Genomic DNA, 19696 nt, shown 5'->3' on the forward strand with positions numbered 1-19696 from the left:
CCATCCCATTCCTGGGCTCATGCTGCCATCCTGTGGCCAGATTCCTCCTTAGCAGCCCCAGGCCACTAAGATCCCTCAACTCTAAGATCCAAGGCAGTTCTTGAGATCAGTTTACCCAGTGCCAGGGGTCCATTTCACAGATGGAGAAACTGGATCACCCAGGTAGCAGCAGCAAAGGGAGAGTGAAGACAGCAGGAAATTTGGATTCCAACGGGCCTTGGCAACAGCCAAACCATCTAGGTTCTAGTGTGTCCAACTAAGTTTGAAATTCATCTTGGGGACAATAGGGAGCAAGAGAAGGTTCTTGAGCAGGCGTGTGACCTGATCAGATGTGCACTGCAGGACCATCACTCCGGTGTCTGTGTGCAGAATGGACTAAAGAACAAGGCAGGGAAACCAGTTAACCTGCCACGGTCCCAACCAGTACAGAAAGGGCTAGAACTACCCCTTTCATCATAGTGAGTTTGAATCTCGGAAAGAGTCCTGCCTTTGGAGCCAGAGATTTCAGGGTTCAAACCCCAGCCCTGCTGCTTACTGGCTGTGTGGCACTTTACCTCTGGCAGCCGTGGTTTCTCCGTTTGTAAAACAAATTTATTCAAGAGATCACTGGGAAGTTTGAATTCAAAATTGTGTGTATAACAGCTCGCACCTAGTGGACGATGGAAAAAAGGTAACTCAGTGGGGGACCTACATCTGATTCTGACCCCAGGAGCAGAGATGGCCCCTCCCACATCAACAAACCGTCCTGCGAACGGAGCTCCCGTGACCGTGACCCAGCTGCCCAGCTCCGGAGGAGGGGGGCCCACACCCAGGCAGCAGGCAGCCTCCGGGCAGCTCCTATCTCCTCTCATATTAATTGCATTTGCAGCTGGAACACATGGGGTGCTGGGACTCCCCCCCACCCCCACCACCACCATTTTTCACAGAGCATTGATCCAGGAGAAAATCATGTAATTAAAAGAGAAGAAATGTAAAACAATCCCCTTAGCGGACTGTGCCGTCTTCCCTCCCTTGTAAATCCGTTAATGAACTGTAATTGCAAAGACAGACCCCTTATTGAAATCTGGTAACCAATTCACTGTGGGGCCAAGGGACTCCCATTGTAATCCAAGACCTGGGGAAAGACAGGAATTTAAAAAAAAAAAAAATCCTAATTAGGTCGGTCCTGTTTATCTATACAGAAATCAAAACAACAAAAATATCGGTTACAAAGTAACTTGCCATCTGCCAATAGACTGTGGGTGCCCTGGGGAGACCCTGGTTTTCTTTCTTTCTGGGACTTGTTTATAACCTTCTGTTAATCAAACTGAGAACAGGGAAAGATGTGGGGATTACATGGAGAGCGTGGGTGGCGTGGGGCCTTGAAGCGGATGTGGGGAGAATTGAGAGGAGTCTGGCAGGAGTTTGGGGCGGGAAGACCCCAAGATCCCAGCCCCTGCCCAGCGGCATGGTCCCGTGAGAGCTGGCTCCCCCATTCAGATTGTTCTGGCCACGGTGATTGTTCAATCGTGGCCACAGTGGTGGCTCGAGGGAGGGCACAGGACTCAATGTGAGCCTGAAGTCTGAACTCAGAGCTGGCCAGGTATGAGTCTGGGCTGTGGGGGCATCTTGAGAGCAGGGCCTGGCTGGACATGAGGCCGCTGGGGTGGAGACCGGAGTCAAGGGTACAGAGAGCCGGCGGCCTGAGGACATCGCGGAGCCCAGCCCCTCCGCCAGCGCCTTCCGTCACGGGGTCCCATCAACTCCCTTCTTGCGCTAAAGCTGGTTGGTGTCGTGTTTCTGTCACTTGCAACCCAGAGCCCTAACTCAGCCCATTCGGACCCACGGTGCCTGTGGTCCAATCTCTGGGGGGTTGACCTGACCTGCTTCTCCCACCAGCCACCCTGGGACTCTCCCTTCTGCCGTGGGATGCCTTGAGCAGGACTGTTGGAAGCAGAAAGCAGCCCTCTCCCACTCCAAAATGGGTGAGTTCTGGGCACATAGCCCCCTCCAGGTATGTGCCTCTTGGAAAATCCTAAGGCTCAGCCCCAGAGGCCCCAAATCCCCCCAGCCCACCTCGGCTCAGCCTGGACGGGAGCCTGAGCCAGGCCTGACCCGGCACAAGGCCAATCACAGCCTCGGGCCCGTCAGTTCTAGCCTCTGGGTTCTGATCAGCCTCCCTGTGCCAACACCTTCTCCAACCCCCAGCCGGGTTGGCCGGGCACTCACCCCATGCCTGGCTCCCACCAGCCCCTCTGTGGGGGTCCAAACCTGCCCCCCTTTCCCATGGGCCCCCTGGGGCCAGGCTCCTCTGGGGCCAGGCCCACCTTCTGCCGAGCTGTGGCCTGCTGACCACTGAGAGGATGACCGGGGAAGATATTGGCCACTGGGATCTGCTGAGCACCTACTATGTGCCCAGGGCTTAACATTCCCTGTCCCGGGCAGCAAAGCTAAGTTCACCTTGCTCTCAAGAAAGGCCCCTTGATAAGGCACACTAAGTCCTCAGCCGGCTACCACAGCCGGATTCCCCGGGAGGCTTTCTGTCCAGTGTCTGCCTGCCTCTCTAGACTGGGAGCACCACGAGGCCAGAGATCATCGGGCATTTTCTATTTTATCCTGAGTGCCTGGTCCATGCTCTGTCCTTTGGCGATGCTCAGTAAATGGGGAGGGAAGGAGGGGAGGAAGGAAAGAGGGAGGAGGGCAAGCTAAGACCGGAACTGCCCTTAGGGCCCCGCAGCCTGACTTCACCGTCCCTGCGCCTCCCTCCCGGAGTCATAGGCCCCTTTTCAGCACCACTGCCCTCCACACGCCCCTCACTTCCGGATTTCCCCTGCAGGCACAGCCCACAGATCCCTGCAAAGCCACCTCTCCCGGGGAGCCCCACAAGGCTGGCCACCACCACACCAAGCCCTCCATCTGAGAGCCCTCAGCACGACCACTTGTGAGGAAGGTGCCGTTGCCCTGTTTACTGGTGAGGAAGCTGAGGTCAGAAAATGAAGGAGTCTGTTCCAGGCAAGGAGCCTTGGGGACTCACACCAGGACCGTTGACCCCAAAGACGGAGCCACTGAGCCCTCTGCTGTCGCTTCCCCATGGGGCGGTTCCTGGAGGCTCTGAGACTGATGCTTGGTCTCTGCCAGGCCAGACAGGTGCCGGGGCACTCCTCTGTCTTGTCTGACTTCATCAAGGAAGTGTTGACAGCTTTTGGTCCTTGAGTGACACCATTCATTCGTCCCTTTGGAGAGTCTCCTGGTTTACTCTTGGTTTCTGGATCATCTCTCCGTGTAACAGATGAGGAGCTAAGGCTCACGGGGAGATGGGACGGCTTGTCCAGGCTCATAGAGGGAGAAATACCGTGAGGCTGGAATGTCGGCCCAGGAGCACAGGGACTGGTGTCTGTTTCTGGGCTCCGTTCTACCCCTGGGGCCTGGAAGAGGGCCTGGTGTGGGGGCTGGGCAATTGCTTGCTGCAGAACTAAAGGAGGGAGCTGGCTGGCTGTCCCCAGGGCCTTGCAGGCTCACCCCACCCTCCACACCTCACCTCCCTGAGCCCTGGAGCACTCAGGCCAGAGGCAAGGCTGTCCTTGTCTTTGCCCCCTGGCGGAGCTGGAGGATGGGTACCCATTAATGTGACACAGCTGGGCCGGAGCCATCGTGTGCGCTCTGGGGCCGTCTCCCAGCAAGGAACGGGTGTCCCAGGTGGCACCGCCACTGGAGGCCAAGTGGCTGCAGTGTTTTGAGGAACATGGGTGCCAGATGGGAACAAGGCAGGTGCTCAGGACCTGGCAGGTTTGGATGTGTCCCTGAGGCCAGGGAACCACCCCCTGGAGGCACTCTGGATGCAAGGGGTGAGTGGGCACTGTTCTGGGTGCTCTCCACGCATCTTCTCATTTCCACCTTGCAGCGCCCGCGAGGCGACACCGGCTTCCTTCTCCTTGGATGTGGACGGGGGACCCAGAGGGGCGAAGGGCCCTGCCAAGTTGCCAGGCAGCTGAGGCGCAGGCCCGGAGCCCAGGGTGGTCCTGGAACTAAAGAGTGAGCCCAGGACACAAGACCACCCCGTGGGTAGGAGACAGAGGTGAATGATCAGCTGAGTCAGGGCTCTCTCGCATTGCATGGAACAGAAACGGGCTCAGCCGTGTCTAACGTTGATGAGAGGGTTTCCTGGGTGTCCTGTGAATGGCCAAGGCAGGGAATGGAGCCCGAGGAGGGCGCCAGAGAATGTGACCCTGCTATGGATTGCAGGTGGCCACAAATTCTTCCCTGCTCTCTCCCCATGGAGAAATGGCATGTGCCTCCCCCTGTCCCCCTGCATTTGGGCTGGCCTGAAACTGCTTCAATCAAAAAAGTGCTGGTGGCTCAGTCAGTTGAGCGTCTGACTTCGGCTCAGGTCATGATCTCACAGTTTGTGAGTTCGAGCCCCGCATCGGGCTCTGTGCTGACAGCTCGGAGCCTGGAGCCTGCTTCGGATTCTGTGTCTCCCACTCCGCCCCTCCTGTGCTCACGCTCTGTCTCTCTCTCTCTCTCTCAAAAATAAATAAACATTAAAAAAAAAAAAGTGCCTCCAAAGTCACACAGTGCCAAAGTGGGGCCATAAACCTAAAAAGCTTTTGGAAGCCCTGAGCTGCCACGTAAGAAGCTGCGTTCCCCTGCTGGACAGACTGTGGGCAAAGGCAAGGCCCTGAGACTACGTGGAGAGAGACCGAGAGAGAGGCCCAGCCTCGAAGCCGGGCCTCCCCGGGCAGCGGTCACCAGAGTGGGCCCGGCACAGGTGAGCGGGCCGTGCTGGAGGCCGCAGCCTGGTCGAGACCCAAAGGAGGGTGGCCCCAGTCACCACCAGGGGGAGCAGGAGAACTACCCAGCTGAGCCCAGCCAACCCACAGGACCACGCCAATAGCAGGTGGTCGTAAACCACTAAGTGTTGGGGGTGTGGTGGTGTAGTTCTGCCTGCTTGAACCGCCTCTCAGGAAGACCGCTCAGGATGGCCTGAGTCTCATAAGAGCCTTTTACGTGCTCTCAAGTGTGAATCGAGCAGTAACACCAAAATTGGGCCATTACACAGGAATGGGTCCCGAAAGTCACCCGAGCTCCCCCTCTGGGAGACAAGGGGTTGAGATTGCATGGGGTGGGGGATGGAGCATGGCTCCAGAGGGACCTGGGAGAGGCCGACAGATCCGGGCAGAGCTGTAGGGGCACGTGGAAGAAGGGAGTCTTTCTCCTGTGCTGTCCCTGAGGCGGGGGGTGTCACTGCCCATGCTGGGGACAGAGGCAAAGCTGTTGAAGTACAAGGAGACCCCAAAGAGGACTCCAACATGGGTGTGGGGGGACAGGGGGCACCCAGGGCCACCCCGGCGCAGCTGGGACCCTCCCGCCATCTCTAACTCACACACACACACACACACACACACTCAGCCCATGGACTCCTGGTACAACCTAAACCCACTCTTTCTCCAGCGCCCTGAGGGTGACAGGGCGCTCTACTCAACTGTAAGTCCCTGAGGGGCAGGGACTGTGTCTGTCTCCCAGGCCCCCATCTCCCCACTGCCTGACATGGGCATGTGCTCTGTGTTTGCAGTCTGCATGAATGAGTGAATGAATGAATGAATGAACCCATCTGGTGCCATCGTTCTTCTTTCTCTTTGAGGTCTTGCAGTCCTAGATTCAAGTCCTATCCCTCCAACTGACGCTCGGCTGACGGTCTCCCAGTGACACAGCTTTCCCATCTGTGCCATGGGAGTGACTCAAGTCCGTTCCGGGCATGGCTGCTGGAGGACGAAGCGAGACCCTGTGTAGGCAGGACGAACACGGCCGCCTCCACCACTGTTACCGCCACTGTGGCCACCCCGCAACGGGCCCCCCTCACCCGGCCACCCTCGCCACTCCTTTGTCCCGCTCCCCAAATGACCACGCCGCCCCTGGCCTCGTTCAGGGCTTAACTTAAGTCATATTTAATTGTTCTTCAGGAGGGAGTCGAAAACTCAGAAAAGAGATTCACAGCACTCGCAGTCAAGAAAGGGTTAACTAAAAAAAATAGGAATATATTAAGCTTTGGATTGGAAAAACAAAAAATGCAAACCCAGTCCCTCTCACACTCACCCCTGTGTTCTCGCTCATAACACACACGCATCCCTGCTCCAGATACGCACCCGCCCTCAGGTCCACAGACACACACACACACACACACACACATACACACACACACACCCAGCAGGGCTGGTGGAGGAGGGGGAGGCCCGGTGCCCTCAAGGCCTGTCCCTCCCAAACCCCCCCTCACTGAAACAGCAAAGCTAAACTAAACCCGGGCTCTAGGGACACACGCAGGACTCCGCGGGCTGTGCTTGGGGTGGGCGGGGGGGCAGACACAGAGGCCGTGGCGGGGACAGGCAGCCTTAGACGACTCTGTTCTCCAGGACGGCCAGCCGCTTACTCACAGCTTCCAGTGGACTCGGGGTTAAGGAGAGACACAGGCTGACCAGCGCGGGGCAGTGACGGCTGTGGTGTCTACACTCGGGACCCCGCTTCCTGTAGCTTTAGGCCTACTGGGCCCCCCATCCGGGATCCCACTTCACCCTGACCGAGCAGGGGGAGCTGTTCCCGGCCTGGCCCTATCTGAGCCAAGACCGGTGGTAGTTGTGTCACAGAAAACCTGAGAAATGGGGAGTCCCCAAGTACCATGCTTTCCCGAGGAAGGCTAGGACTCTGTATGCGTGTCTAGTCTCCAGACCTTGGTTTCTGCCTCAGTTTCTCTGTTGACCTTCTAGGAGCCTCTGCTTCTGACAGGAGCCGTCCCAAAGCTGGTGCCAGCCCATCTGGCCAGAGTCCAGCCCGGCTCCAGAAGGAGGCAGGCTAGGCAGAGCCATCGCCACCACCCCTTACACAGGGGTGAGGCCCCCTCTCCCCTCCCCGCAGTGCCCTGCCCCACCCCCCTGCCCCCTGCAGTGGCCTCTGGGAAAGGATATGTTTCCTGGTCAAAGCCTGCAGCAACCCCTCCACTGTGGTCTGGAATTTCACAAGGGACTCGCAGGCACACGGGTCTTCCTCTGGAGTGGACGGGAAGTAGGGGGAGAGAAGGGGGGGGTGGTGAGTGGTGGCGAGGCAGGGGGGCGCAGGGCAGACACGACCCAGGGCCAGGACAAGGGAGTCTTGGGGGAGTGTGGGCTCCGAGAGATCTGAGAAGACAGAGAGGCGTGTAGGGTTCTGAGGCCGAACTCCCAGGAGTGACCTTGAACGTCTCCCCAGTCCCTCAGAGCCCTGAGGAAAACCTCCACCAATAACACCTCCACGCTGGTCACCTACTATGTGCAGGACACTGCCCCTGGGAGCCTCTATATCCCCTTGGCGACTTCGCCCAACACTTGAGGTTTGAAAGCATGAGTCCCATTTCACAAACAAAGAACCCGGGAAGTGAAACAACTTGTCCATGGCCCAACAGCTAGCTAGAGTCAGAGCAAACATGACTCTGGAAACCATATCCTCTACCATGGGAGGATCAGAGGAGGTAGCTGGGTTCAACTCCTAGCTCCTCTGGTTATTCACGATTGCCCCCGTCCCCCCCCCCCCCCCCCCCCCCCCCCGGCCCAAGCTTGGCTTTCCTGTCCGTCAAATGGGGATGATCATATCCTACCAAGTAGGATCAAAATATGTCTGCTGGTTGCCGAAGTGAGACTGACCAGCCTTCCTCGTGGTCCTGCCAATTCTTGGTGCCCCCCCCACCCCCGACCCCTGCTGACGGTCCCCACGCGTAGCCGGTTCCAGGATGGCTCCACGATCTCCCCCTGGGCGCCCCGCCCCCCGCCCCGCCCATCAGTGCCATCTCTGGCCTCACTAACCCACACAGATCTTCTTCTGCAACTTCTTGCCGATCTGGTTGATGGTCTTGAAGTCAGCCGTGTAGAAGTAGTGTTCAGCCACGGGCTCTGAGGCGATTTCCCTCAGCTCGTCCTCCACGGCATTGCCCACACCCACAGCAAACATCTTAAAGCCTGCCGAGAGGAACAGGATGAGTGGCAGTGGCCTTGGGGGACGGAGCAGCCACGGCTGAGCCTGCTGGGGAATGCCCGCGCAATCAACACAGACACCTCCTGGTGGCAGCTTCTGGAATTGCAGGCACAGAGGCCGGTAGGAATTGCGGGACAAAGACAACATCCGTTGAGATTCTGCTACCTGTCACACCTGCACTGATTCTCTGTACTGGGAGCTTTATAAGTGCATACGCCCCACAAGTGTCCACCTGGTGGCTATTATCACTCTCATTAAATCGGCGATAAAACTGAGATTCAGGCTTGTCCCAAAGTGGGGCTACCTTCCAACAGTTGGTGTGTCCTTGGGAACATTCAGCTGGAAAATTTCCCAGCCCCACCTACATAAGGACCATCAGAACAAGCTGCTTGCTTTTCTGGGACCTCCGTTTTCTCATCAGTATAAGAAAGAGGTAGGGGCGCCTGGGTGGCTCAGTGGGTTAAGCGTCCGACTTCAGCTCGGGTCATGACCTCGCGGTTTGTGAGTTCGAGCCCCACGTCAGGCTCTGTGCTGACAGCTCGGATTCTGTCTCCCTCTCTCTCTGCCCCACCCCCGCTCACGCTCTCTCTCTCTCTCTCTCTGTCTCTCAAAAATGAATAAACATTAAAAGAAAGAAAGAAAGAAAGAAAGAAAGAAAGAAAGAAAGAAAGAGTTGAGCAAACCGATCCCCGCTCGTTCACGTTGAACCTGGGTTGAGGGCAGCGAGCAGAACAGACAAACTACAGTCGAGCTGTTCCATATTTGTCCTCCTGGCCATCAGTGGTGTTCAGGGCCCAGGCAGCACCTACCAAGGTCCTTGGCCTTCTTGGCAGCATCATTAATGTAGTCCTGGCTCCGGCCGTCAGTGAAGACGATGCCCACCTTCTGGGCACCGGGCCTCGCCCCGCTGGACACGGTGAAGGAATTGTCAATGAGGTACTTGAGGGCAGCCCCGGTCATGGTGCCCTTCTCCATGTAAGACATGTTCCGCACAGCCGCCTTAATGTCCTTCTTCGTGTGGAAACGGCCCAGCGGGAACTCCTGGCGGACGGAGCTGGAGTACTGCACCAGCCCCACTTGGGCCAGTTTGTCCGACACGTCCAGCGTGTCCACGATCTGATTGATGAACTTCTTCACCAGCTCAAAGTTCTCCGGCCGCACGCTTTTGGATCCATCGATGAGGAAGACCAAGTCAGTGGCTGAACTGCCACCACGGCCGTTGCATACTGGGAAGGGCAGAAAGGAGAGGAGGTGAAGCTTAGGGACCGCTTGTTCCTCCCGACCGCTGGGTCGGGTACCCCTCACGCACCAAGCTCTGTCCCGGGCATTATCCTGTCCCATCGCGTCCTCAGAACTCCCTCTAGAAAGCCAAGGCTCCTGGCCTTGTCTCACGTAGCATTGCAAACTGCAGCTCCAAAAGTCGCGGCACCAAGATTTGAACTCAAGACTCTGTAACTCCTTCCACCATTACTAAACCCGCCACCCACCGCGACAGAAAGAGGGCCACAGTCAGAAGATAACTTTCTGCAGACCCCAAGTTCTGGAAGGCATCGCTCGCCTTCGCAGATTGGTCCAGGAACAAAGGGCAGAGAGGAGGCTCTGAGGGGCTACTTAGAGGGTGGCCAAGCCCCAGCCCCTGCCCTCCCCACCCTCCCCCGGGGCTTGCCTGCCTCCAGCCCACTGACCGTTGCAGGTCTTGCCATCACTGTTCAAGGTGAAGCCCTCCCGACAGGCGCAGGTGTAGGAGCCCGGGGAGCTGAGGCACACCTGCTCACAGTCGTGGTCTCCTGTGACACACAGGTCTGACACCACTGTGGGGACAGGAGGAGACTCAGAATCTCATAGTCACAGGGCCTTGGACATCTCGGCCAGGATGGCCCTTCACACACCCAGAGAAACTGAGGCCCCCCAACTAGGTGAGGTCCAAGCCCCAGGCCCTCCGTCCAGGACCCGAACCACTGGCCACCCCTATGCGGACTCTCTGAGCCCCGTCTGGTCCAGCCCCTCCCCTATTGACTCTCCAGCCACGCCCCCACACCGCCCCGCCCCCTGCCCTGGCTGCCCCGACTGCTCAGCCTTGGCTCTGTCCATCCCCGTCCGACCCCGCCCTGCCCACCCCCCCCCACCTGGACTCAATCCCGCTGTCCAGCCCCTCCCCGATGCTCTTAGCCACGCCCATGCCCCATCCAGCCACGCCCCCGTTATGGCCCCGCCTCCACACCCCCATCCCTGCCCCGCCCCTTGCTTCCCCGGAAGCCCCCTATCCTCGTCCAGCCCTGTCCAGCCCCTCCCAGCCCCGCGCACCGCAGAAGGCCTCCTGGAACTTCTTGGACAGCTTTTCGATGACGCTGTAGCTCTCCACGTAGTCGACGTGCTCGTCCTGCGGCTCGCTGGCGATCTGCCGCAGCGTGGCCTTGTCCACGCGGCCCACGCCGATGGCGAACAGCTCAATGCCGCTGGCCCGGGCCCGTGCAGACACGTCCCGCACGCTGTCCTGGGGCCTCCCGTCCGTCACCACGATGACCACCTGCGACACGCAGGGCGCGTGAGAGGTCTTCCTCCCGCCCTGGGCTGGGCTGGGCCCTCCAGTAAGCCCCCGAGATCACTAGCAGAGGAGGACACAGAGGCCCCAGAGGCCTGCCCAGCCTTGCCCAGGTCACACAGCTAGTCAACTGCAGGTGGGTCTGACTCCCCGCCACGGTCTTGCCCCAGGGAGGAGGACCTGGCTAGCAGAAGAGGAGAGAGGTTTCCTCCGACTGAAAGACCCGGCTGAAGTGTTCTCCCCTCTGACTGGGGCCTCTGGATCTCTCCCCCTTCAGGCAGACACCTCTGTGATCATCTGAGGGCAGGACCCTGCCTCCCTCCTCAGACTGGGACCTCTTGAGAACCCTGCAGTTGAAGTGTGCCCGACACCATGCAGTTCTGCCCGTTGGCCACCAGAGGGCGAGCGAGGCTAGCGAACGGCGGCTCGGCCTGCAGTCTGGCCATCTTTCCCCTCTAGGCCCTGGGAAGGGGCCTTTAAACCTCCCTCCGTTCCCCAGGATGCTACCTGCCCTTTCCGTGGGGGAAAGCACTGTCTGCTCCCCTCCCACAACGCTCCTCTGTTTGTACCCTGGGAAGGGAGACAGAGGGGACCCCGGGGCCGGTCCCAGCCCTGGCCACCCCCAGCTCTGCTCGAGTCTGGGGCCCGGAATCTAGCCCTGCTGGCTGCTTCTCTGCTTCTGACCTGGGCCTGCTTCTGATTTCCGGGTCCCCACCCTTGGCCCCGGGGCCCGAACCCCTGGCCTGTAGTGTGGTGCTTGAGGCAGGCCTGGGCTGGAAATGCAGCTCACCTTCCCGGTGAGATGATTCATAGTAAGAAGCCAGGAAGGGGAACTATTATTTTCCGTATCCCTCCCGTGGAACCCCTGGGGAGTGGTCTCGAACCATCCCTTCCCCCAGAGGCCTAGACTGACCTAGCTATGACCGTCCGCTGCCCCAGCCTGTCCCATTCCCCCCGTCCCCCATCAGTCCAGCCTTGCGACCGTGAACCCACCTTGTCGGGGCTTCCCACAGGTGAATTCCAGGCTGGCCACCCACTCACCCAGACCCGATGGAACTCTCTCCCCCCAGCTTGTCCACCCTGGGCTGACACCGTTCACTAGAGGTGTGACAGCCACAGATGTCAGTCACCACCATCCCCTTCACCACGTCTCTCCATCAGGATCACCCCAGGCCACCACATCCTCCCAGTGATCGTGACCATCAACTTCCTGTCGGAGTTTGTAAATGGCCCTCACAAGGTACGACCAACAGGCCGCCTCATAGACCAGCTCTTTGAGGCCTGTCATGGCCAGGATTACACGCTGTTGTCTGTAAACATTCCTACCTCTTATTAACTGGGCAGGATGCTTAAGACCCCCCCCCAACCCCGTGCCTCAGTGTCCTCATCTGTAAAAATGAGGACCCCGCCCCCAAGCAGGACTGCATTCACTCGGCACTCATATGTCAGGCGTGTGCTCCATGGGGATAAGAAGTACATCCCCTGGGGCTGGGGGCCTGGGCAGATAAGCGGTGACTCCTTGGGGCCATCGAGGGCTCTGAAAGGGAGGCGCGGGAGCCTGTGGGAGGAGAGAACACCTGACCGGCCTCACGGGCCCCGGACGGAGCCCTGGAAAATTACACCGTGGGCACCAGGTCCGTGCAGCCCCTCCACACACCCTACTCAGAGCCCTTCCTGACGTCAGCTTGTGGCACGTCGTGTCATTTTTCTGAACCCCTGCCCTCGAAGGCTTTAAATAAAAAAATAAGCTGGGGTGCCTGGGTGGCTCAGTCGGTTAAGCATCTGACTCTTGATCTCGGCTCCGGTCATGATCTCATAGTTCGCGGGATTGAGCCCCATGTTGGGCTCTGTGCTGATAGTTCAGAGCCTGCTTGGGATTCTCTGTCTCTCTCTGCCCCTGCCCTCTCTCTCTCTCTCTCTGTCTCTGAAAAATAAATAAATAAATCATTTTTAAGAATGAGCTAACACGGACACGGGGCCTGTTGCTGCCAGGTGCTATTCTGAGCGCTTTCGACTATGAACCCAGAGGCTTCCCGACGGCCCCTTGGGGAGGAGTTATGTTACTCCTGTTTCATAGGTAAGGGACACTGAGGTATAGATTGCTCACGGTGGCACGGCCAGTGTGGCGGAGTGGGGGCTTCAATCCAAAAAGGCTCCACCACGGAAGCATCCGGACTGCCTCATTCTGCCTTGGGGAGCCAAGGTCAGCGAAACTGCGATAATCAAGTGCTCGCCAGATCGGGGTCCTGGGGTCAGAGGGTGGATAGAGTGGGTTCAAATCTCAGCTCCGCCACTTAGCTTAGGCGGGTCTAATCCACAACCGTAAGAAGGCCAGCCCGTCAGGTGCTCTGAGAATCACGCAGGTGACGCTCTCAGCACACAACAAGACGCCGGCGGGGAGGGGCGGGCACGTACCTTGCTGATGTCGGGGGACCTGGCACGGCCCCCCTCGGCGTCGCTGAAGGCTTTGGTGATGGCGAACTGGATGGCCAGACCGGTCATGGTCCCCGTGGACAGCGGCCGGATGCCGCGAACGGCCCGCAGCAGCGCGGCCTTGGAGCCGTGGGCCCGCAGGGGGAACTCCTGCTTCACGGCGCTGGCGTAGTTGACCACGCCCACCCCGGGTGGCGTTGGGCCCCACATCCAGCGACTCGATGACCTGGGACAAGAACACCTTCACCTTCTCGAACTCCACGGGCCTCACGCTGCGCGAGCTGTCCACCACAAAACACCAGGTCGGCAGGCCGGGTCCGGCAGAGGTGCCCTGCGAGGGGGCAGGAGGGGGGAGGCAGAGGGCAGGGGGCCGAGGTCAGGGGGCTACTTCGACCGAGGACTCGAGGCCCTAGGCAGTGTAGATTGAACCTGGGCCAGCCTTCTGTCAGCGTGTGGACGGCCCGGCAGGCCATTTGCCAAAGGCCCCACCGCTCAGCCCCGTGGGAAAGACAGAGGCTCAGATCTCGGCCCCGGGGAACTCACTTCCCCTGCCTGAGCTCAGTTTCCTCTGTACAATGAGTCTGTACAATGAGCTGACAGTCCCCTCTTTACCGGATCTTTCGGGGGCCCAAGCAGGAGTGCGTGTAGGGCAAGAAGCAGGTGTCCAGTGGGGAGCGAAGGAGAAGGCAGCCTTTAAATTGTTTCAAAATTTTTTAATGTTTATTTATATTTGAGAGAGAGAGAGAGAGAGAGAGAGAGAGAGAGAGAGAAACCGTGCACAAGTGGGAGAGGAGCGGAGAGAGAGGGAGACACAGAATCGGAAGCAGGCTCCAGGCTCTGAGCTGCCAGCACAGAGCTGGATGCAGGGCTCGAACCCACGAACCATGAGATCATGACCTGAGCCGAAGTCAGATGTTCGACCGCCGGAGCCACCCAGGCGCCCCAAGAAGACAGACTTTAAATCATGCTTCTCAGGTTTCAGCCCAAAGTGGCTGCCATAGCAAGGGCAGCATTTCTCCCGGGGAGGGAGTGGGGGGGTGGGGGAGGGGGGAGGGCACAGCCCCAGGGCGGGGGGGCGGGGAGGGGATAGCAGCGCAGTGCCCATGAGCTTGGCCTTTTTCATCTCAGCATCAAAGTCAGTCACCAAAGTGGACCCAGCTTCCCTCAGCCCTGGAAACTTCTGGCTGGTGTCCCTGGGCAGGGGATAGAGCAGGGTTTCCTCATGGCCATCTTGGCAGCCTGACCAGGTGGGTTCCTGAGACCTATCCCCAGAGAGGCAGGTCTTCCCAGACACCCCAGGAGGCAGCAGCATGGCTGGAACGAGGCAGATCAGGGTTCGAATCCCGGCTTAGCCGTTCTGCAGCCCTGAGCAGCTCACTACACCTTTACGGGCCTTGTCTGGGGGGCGGCGGGGGGAGAATAAGGCTCGCTTTTTAATGCTGTCATGGGCCTGGGCCTGCAGCTGGGCAAGGCTCGGTACAAAGGCCCTTCCCTCTGTGCCCCAGAACTGAGCAGAGCTTCTCCCCGGTGAGGGTGCAGGAAGGATCGAGAAAGGAAAGGTCTGCTGGGCTGTTCCAGCCCCCCAGCCACAATGCCCTAGGTATCAGAGTTCCTTGAGGTACCTTAGAAATGACCTTGCAGACTCTTCCTGGTCCCCACTAGTTAAGGCTACAGATGGGTAAACTGAGGCCCAGAGAGGGTGAGGGAATTAGCCACACCCCAGAGTAGAGGATCAGGTGCCAGGAGGCTCTGGGGCTATCTCACTTTGTGGTCTCAGACAGGTCCTCCCTTCTCCGGCCTCAGTTTCCCCACCTGTGCAGGACGAGTTAGGCGTTCCAGGATTCAGTGCCCAGGGCTAAAGCTCTGGGAATGGAACAGCAGGTAGGACCCCACCCCGAGACATGGCTGGAGAAGGGAGCATGGAGCCCTGGCCACCCCAGAGTAGCACTCAGTGGAGCCGTGGGCGCGGCCCCAGGCTCGGTGCAGCTCCAGACGTCAGCTGGCTCTCGGTGTAGGCTCTGTCCTCAGGGAGACTGGCCTTTGCACCATGCATGGTCCCTGAGGGCGGCCTGGGAGCTGAGACGCCCCAGCGAAGGCTCTCAGGCCGCAGAGAGAGGTCCCGCTCGCGTCCCCCAACAGAGCAGACTGAGGGTCACCGCTGTCCTGACCCTTGTGAATGTCACCATTGCTGTCTGCTCCTGTGCCAGCCTCCGGCTACCCCTGCCTCCCTGCCCCCCGACCCCAGCGCACCCTGGATCCCGTTTAACCTCTGCTCATCTCAGTGCCCAGCCGCCCCCCCCCAGGCTGTCAGCCAGTGTGGCCCAGCTCACAGGGACCCCCCTCACCTCTGGACTGGGGGGCGAGGCCCAGCGTGCACGGGGCCTGGAGCCACAGCAGGAGGCCACACAGCACGAGGCTGGTGCCCGAGACGGCCCTCATGGTTCTGGCAGCGAGGGCAGCAGCTGGCACAGTGGTGGGGGCCGCTGGGGTCCAGGTCTTATCAACCTCTCTGCCCAGCCTCCCAGCCAGGCGGCCCCCCACTGGCGTGGGGGTGGCTGCCCGGGCCCCTAGCCCCTTTGGGGGGCGGGGCCGGGGCTGAATGGAGGTGTGTGTGCCCAGAGAGGGAGGGAGACGCCTGGCCTGGGCTCAAGAGGCCCCTCCGACCACAAGGGCTCCTTTGCCTGCCGAAGGAACTAGAACGGCAGCTGGAACTCAGGAAATCTCGGGTGGGCGGAGGGCGGTTCCGCCACGGGGCTGGAGCCTGCACAGACCCAAAGCCGCCCCTCCGAGCCTGGGGAAGCCTGAGGCCCGGGCCCTGCCCTGCACCCTCAGCCCCCTCCCCCGTCCTCTCACCTGCCCCGCTTCCAGCACGCTTCCCCTGCACTGCCTCGGCTGTCCCCTGCCTCTCCGCCCACTCCCTGCTCTGCAGGGACAACTGGCTTCTCAGAGCTCCGCTCCGGGCCTCTCCGGCAGGGTCATCCCCCCGGAACGCCCTTCCCTCCCATCCCCTCTCTGCCTAACAGAGTCTTTCCAGATCGTAGCTCAAACCAACACGCGTGTGCAAGGCCGGGAGAGGGAACGGTTACGAGCGCAGACCTGAAGCCAGATGCCCCCGGGGCTTGCCACCCGTGTGACCGTGGGCAGGTTGCTTCCCCTCTCTGTGCCTGCCTCCTAGGGTGGATGAGGGGAGCGGGGTCAGAGGAAGTGTCTCACGGGATTCGCTCGACAACCCTACCCTGACACCGATTTTGCAGAAGAGCCAGAAGCAGAGAGACGAAGTGACTCGTCTCAAGTCGCACCGCTGAGGGGTATCATCACCAGAATAGGGCCCCAGGCCGGCGCTCTCAGCGCCGCCCCCCTCCCCACCCCCACCCCCCCCGCTTGCTTGGGTGTAGCCTGGCAGAGGCATCACCTCCCCCGGACTCCTCGAGGGTTAGGACCCCCTCCCCGTGCTTCCCTACACTGTGTGTCTCACCCACGAGCTGGTGAGAGTCTGATTGGTTCATTCATCTCTGCATCCGGGCCCCGCCCGGGATCTGCGCTGAGAAGGCAAAAATAAAGGCTCGTACAGAAAGGAATATAACCAGGCATGGCCCCTGGCGCTGCAGAGAGAGGTCCCACTCGCGGTGCCACCCTAGGAGGCAGGCACAGAGAGTGGTTGACGGGTTAGAGTAGGAAGAGCATAGGCTTGGCCAACTGACATTCTGTTACTGAACAGCTGTGTGACCTAGAGCTGGTAACTTAACCTCTCTGAGCCTCAGCTTGTTATGCAATGGGAATGGTAGTTCTTGGCTTGCCTGCCTCACTGGGACCACGTGAGGAAGCAGTGAGAAGCAGTAGAGACGAGGGTCAAAGGCGTCCCATCTTTCCAGAGGATGGGATCATCAATATTTCAGACCCGTGTGCCTCGCTCTTCGTAAGTTACACCTCAGAAAGAAATGTAAAGACTTTTTTTTTTTTAGGGGACACAACCAGGGCGCCTGGGTGGCCCAGTGGGTTGAGCATCTGACTCTTGATTTCAGCTCAGGTCATGATCTCACGGGTTCGTGAGTTCAAGCCCCACGTCGGGCTCTGCCCGTTTGGGATTCTCTCTCTCTCCCCCTCTCTCTCTTTCGGCCCCTCCCCTGCTCGCACTTTCTCCGTCTCTCTCAAAATAAATAAACAAAAACTTTAAACAACTAAAAAATAAAAGTGCCCCACTCAATGTTCGCACAATCTTGACCAGTCACGGCGGTCACACTCTGTTATGCGTCTCCTTGTTCTCCAGACAGACCCGTGAGGTCAGCATCTCCAAGAGCATCAGCCCATTTGTCAGACGAGGCAACTGAGGCCCGGAGGAGCCCGTGACTTGCCCGAAGCCACTCAGCCGGTTTAGGGACGGAGCCCAGCCTGGAACTCAGGCCTCTTGCCTCTTTGCCCCAGTTTTAGAGAACAAGGAAGCCAAAACCATTTCCCTTTGCCGTTTCCCATTGACATTTCATTTATTCCTGACATTCATAGCCCTCCCCAGCCCCAAACACCAACTGAGGCTGCCGGTTCCTTTCCCCTCTCCCACTTTTACGTGTGATCCTTTTCTGCAAAGACACTGCAGGGCATCGCGACCGCTCTGCTTCTCGCCTCCCCAATTTGGGTCTCAGCCAGCTCCCCCGCTGGCCGCCAGTGCCCTCCGACTGGAGCCGGGGCGGGGGGGGGGGGGGGGGGGCCTTGCACGTAACAGTCACTGCTGAACCGCAAGACCCGGCACGAGTCCGGAACAAGGGATCCCGTGAGCAAATGAAGAAATGAATTAAAAGAAGAACCAGATGACGAACGGGCTCCATTTCCCTGTGAACCGACGAGGGTCGGAGTGGGGTCCGCGGTGGTGACCGTGGGGCGGGGGAGAGGGGAGCGCAGGGTGCTGCCCGTGACCTTGCTGGAGGTGCACGAGGGAAACGTGAGCGGCAGCCTCCTGGCTCGGGGTCCCCTCCCCGATGCACGGGGCTGTGGCCAGACTTCAGGGTACACAGCTCTCTTGGCCGGGGCGGCAGCTGGGCCCATGAAACAGCTCTTTCAGCTGCACGTCTGAATGGCCGTTCTGTGGACCCCTCGGAGGAACACAGGCACCTTTTCTGTGTCACCCCTCCGCTCATTAGCAGGGCCACAGAAACGCGCCACAGGTAAGTCTCCAGGAGCAGAGATAGGGTCCCCCCAAAAGGGGGCGGCTTTCACATGCCACGGCGGGAGCAAGGGCTTTGGGGGAGGAAGTTCAGCATATACGCCGAGGAAAGAAGATAAATATTTGTGTTTTCGGGATGTGAAGCCTTTTGTCCCCCAGGAATGAAAATCGGGAACAGCGTGTCCGGTACGAGCCAGAGGGGAAAAAAATGCTCGCGAGTCAGACAGGCAGCCGTGAAGGGCTCTCACTGTTCCCTCTCCTTGTTTTCACATACCTCAGGTTTCCAGAAACTTAAAGCCTCTAGTGTTTTGTCCAAGGAAGCGTTTGCGATCAAGCGAGAGGCCCCCGGCAGGCGCGGCTGTGTACAAAGGGCACAGGACTCCCCTTCCCAGGACCCAAGACTCCGTTCTTTTCCTAAAGAGCAAATCCTGGTCCTTCACCACCACCACCCCCACCACCCCCACAACCATCCCAAACATCACAGTTTGGCCGGGTCCACGCGTAGCTTTACTGTTGTTTATTTACTCTGCCTCCTGAACTCCAAACCAGCCAACTCACTTTGTGAGCAACGTTCTCCCCCTCCGAACACATCACAGCCATGAAATCCCCGGCTCGAGGCCCAGCTTGCGAAGGTGTTCCCGTACGCCTTCAAATAAATTCGAAGCTAATTAAATTCAGCCCCCGCATCCGCGCGTGGCCAGAAGTTACCTTGGGTTCCGCCGGCCCTCGAAGTGCAAAACACCAGAATCACACCCAGCCGGGTGTGAGCCCCGGTTCCTTCACCCACCAGCTGCGCTGACTTCAGGTGAATCCCTTCGCTTTTCCGCTCTTCCGTGTCACGTCTGCAAAGCTGGGACCTCTGCGCCGACGTCACAGGGTGGTTGGGAACGACATGTGTGAACACCGCATCCGAGTTTATTTTTTACTTTTTCGTTTTCGTGTTGCCTTCTCGTATTAGCTAGGGTAAGCAGACTGACAAATGAAGCCTCAAATGGCAGTGGCTTAACACAAGGGTGTGTTTCTCTCTTGTGACACGGTCCGGCGCTAGACAGGTGTCCCCCCTGCCCAGACTCCTCCCAAAGCCGCCTTCACGTGACGATCCCACCGTTTCCAAGTCCTCTGTCTCTGGCCACAGGAATGAGGGCCAGACGGCGAGTGTCAGATAAGGAGTGCACATCACCGGCCTCTGCCTAGACGCCCAGGGGCAGGACGTGGGTTTAATGGGCAGTGACACTCGGTCACCCTCCCCAAGGGCAAAAAAGGCTTCCGTTGGCCCTCTATCACTTCTAAAGGAAAAGTCACGTTTAAGCAAGTAGTCAAGCCTCTTCATGATCTGGTTTTTGCCACCTTTTCCAGGCCGTTCCAGTCTCCCTCCCACCCCTGCTCCGTCCCCTCTCTTCTCCATCCCAGAATGAGTCACTCCCTCCTCCGTGTTCTCTAAGCATACTTTTTTCCCTCCTTGCAGCAGGGGCCGTGTCGGGTTTTATGCTTCCAAGGTACAGGGCGGCCCTCAACCAGTGAGGGACAGGAGCTGCGGATAAATGGCTTCCCCACTCCCTGCTGGAAGGTTCTGACACGTGCTTCTGGCGGCT

General features: G+C 59.1%; 1 protein-coding gene across 1 annotated transcript; it reads right to left on the reverse strand.

The window, feature by feature from the left end:
- Window positions 1-6365: 6365 nt before the first annotated feature.
- MATN1 (matrilin 1) lies at window positions 6366-15473 on the reverse strand. Its single transcript, XM_053899166.1, is given in 10 exon segments — window positions 6366-6420; window positions 6899-7016; window positions 7806-7958; window positions 8784-9200; window positions 9660-9785; window positions 10279-10501; window positions 12932-13135; window positions 13137-13244; window positions 13246-13280; window positions 15295-15473. Coding segments are annotated over 10 exon segments (1533 nt in total). The 5' UTR covers window positions 15389-15473.
- Window positions 15474-19696: the final 4223 nt, after the last annotated feature.

The sequence above is a fragment of the Panthera pardus genome, unplaced genomic scaffold (genome assembly GCF_024362965.1).
Source record: "Panthera pardus isolate Hobbes unplaced genomic scaffold, ASM2436296v1 HiC_scaffold_11, whole genome shotgun sequence".
Classification (NCBI taxonomy): Eukaryota; Metazoa; Chordata; class Mammalia; order Carnivora; family Felidae; genus Panthera; species Panthera pardus.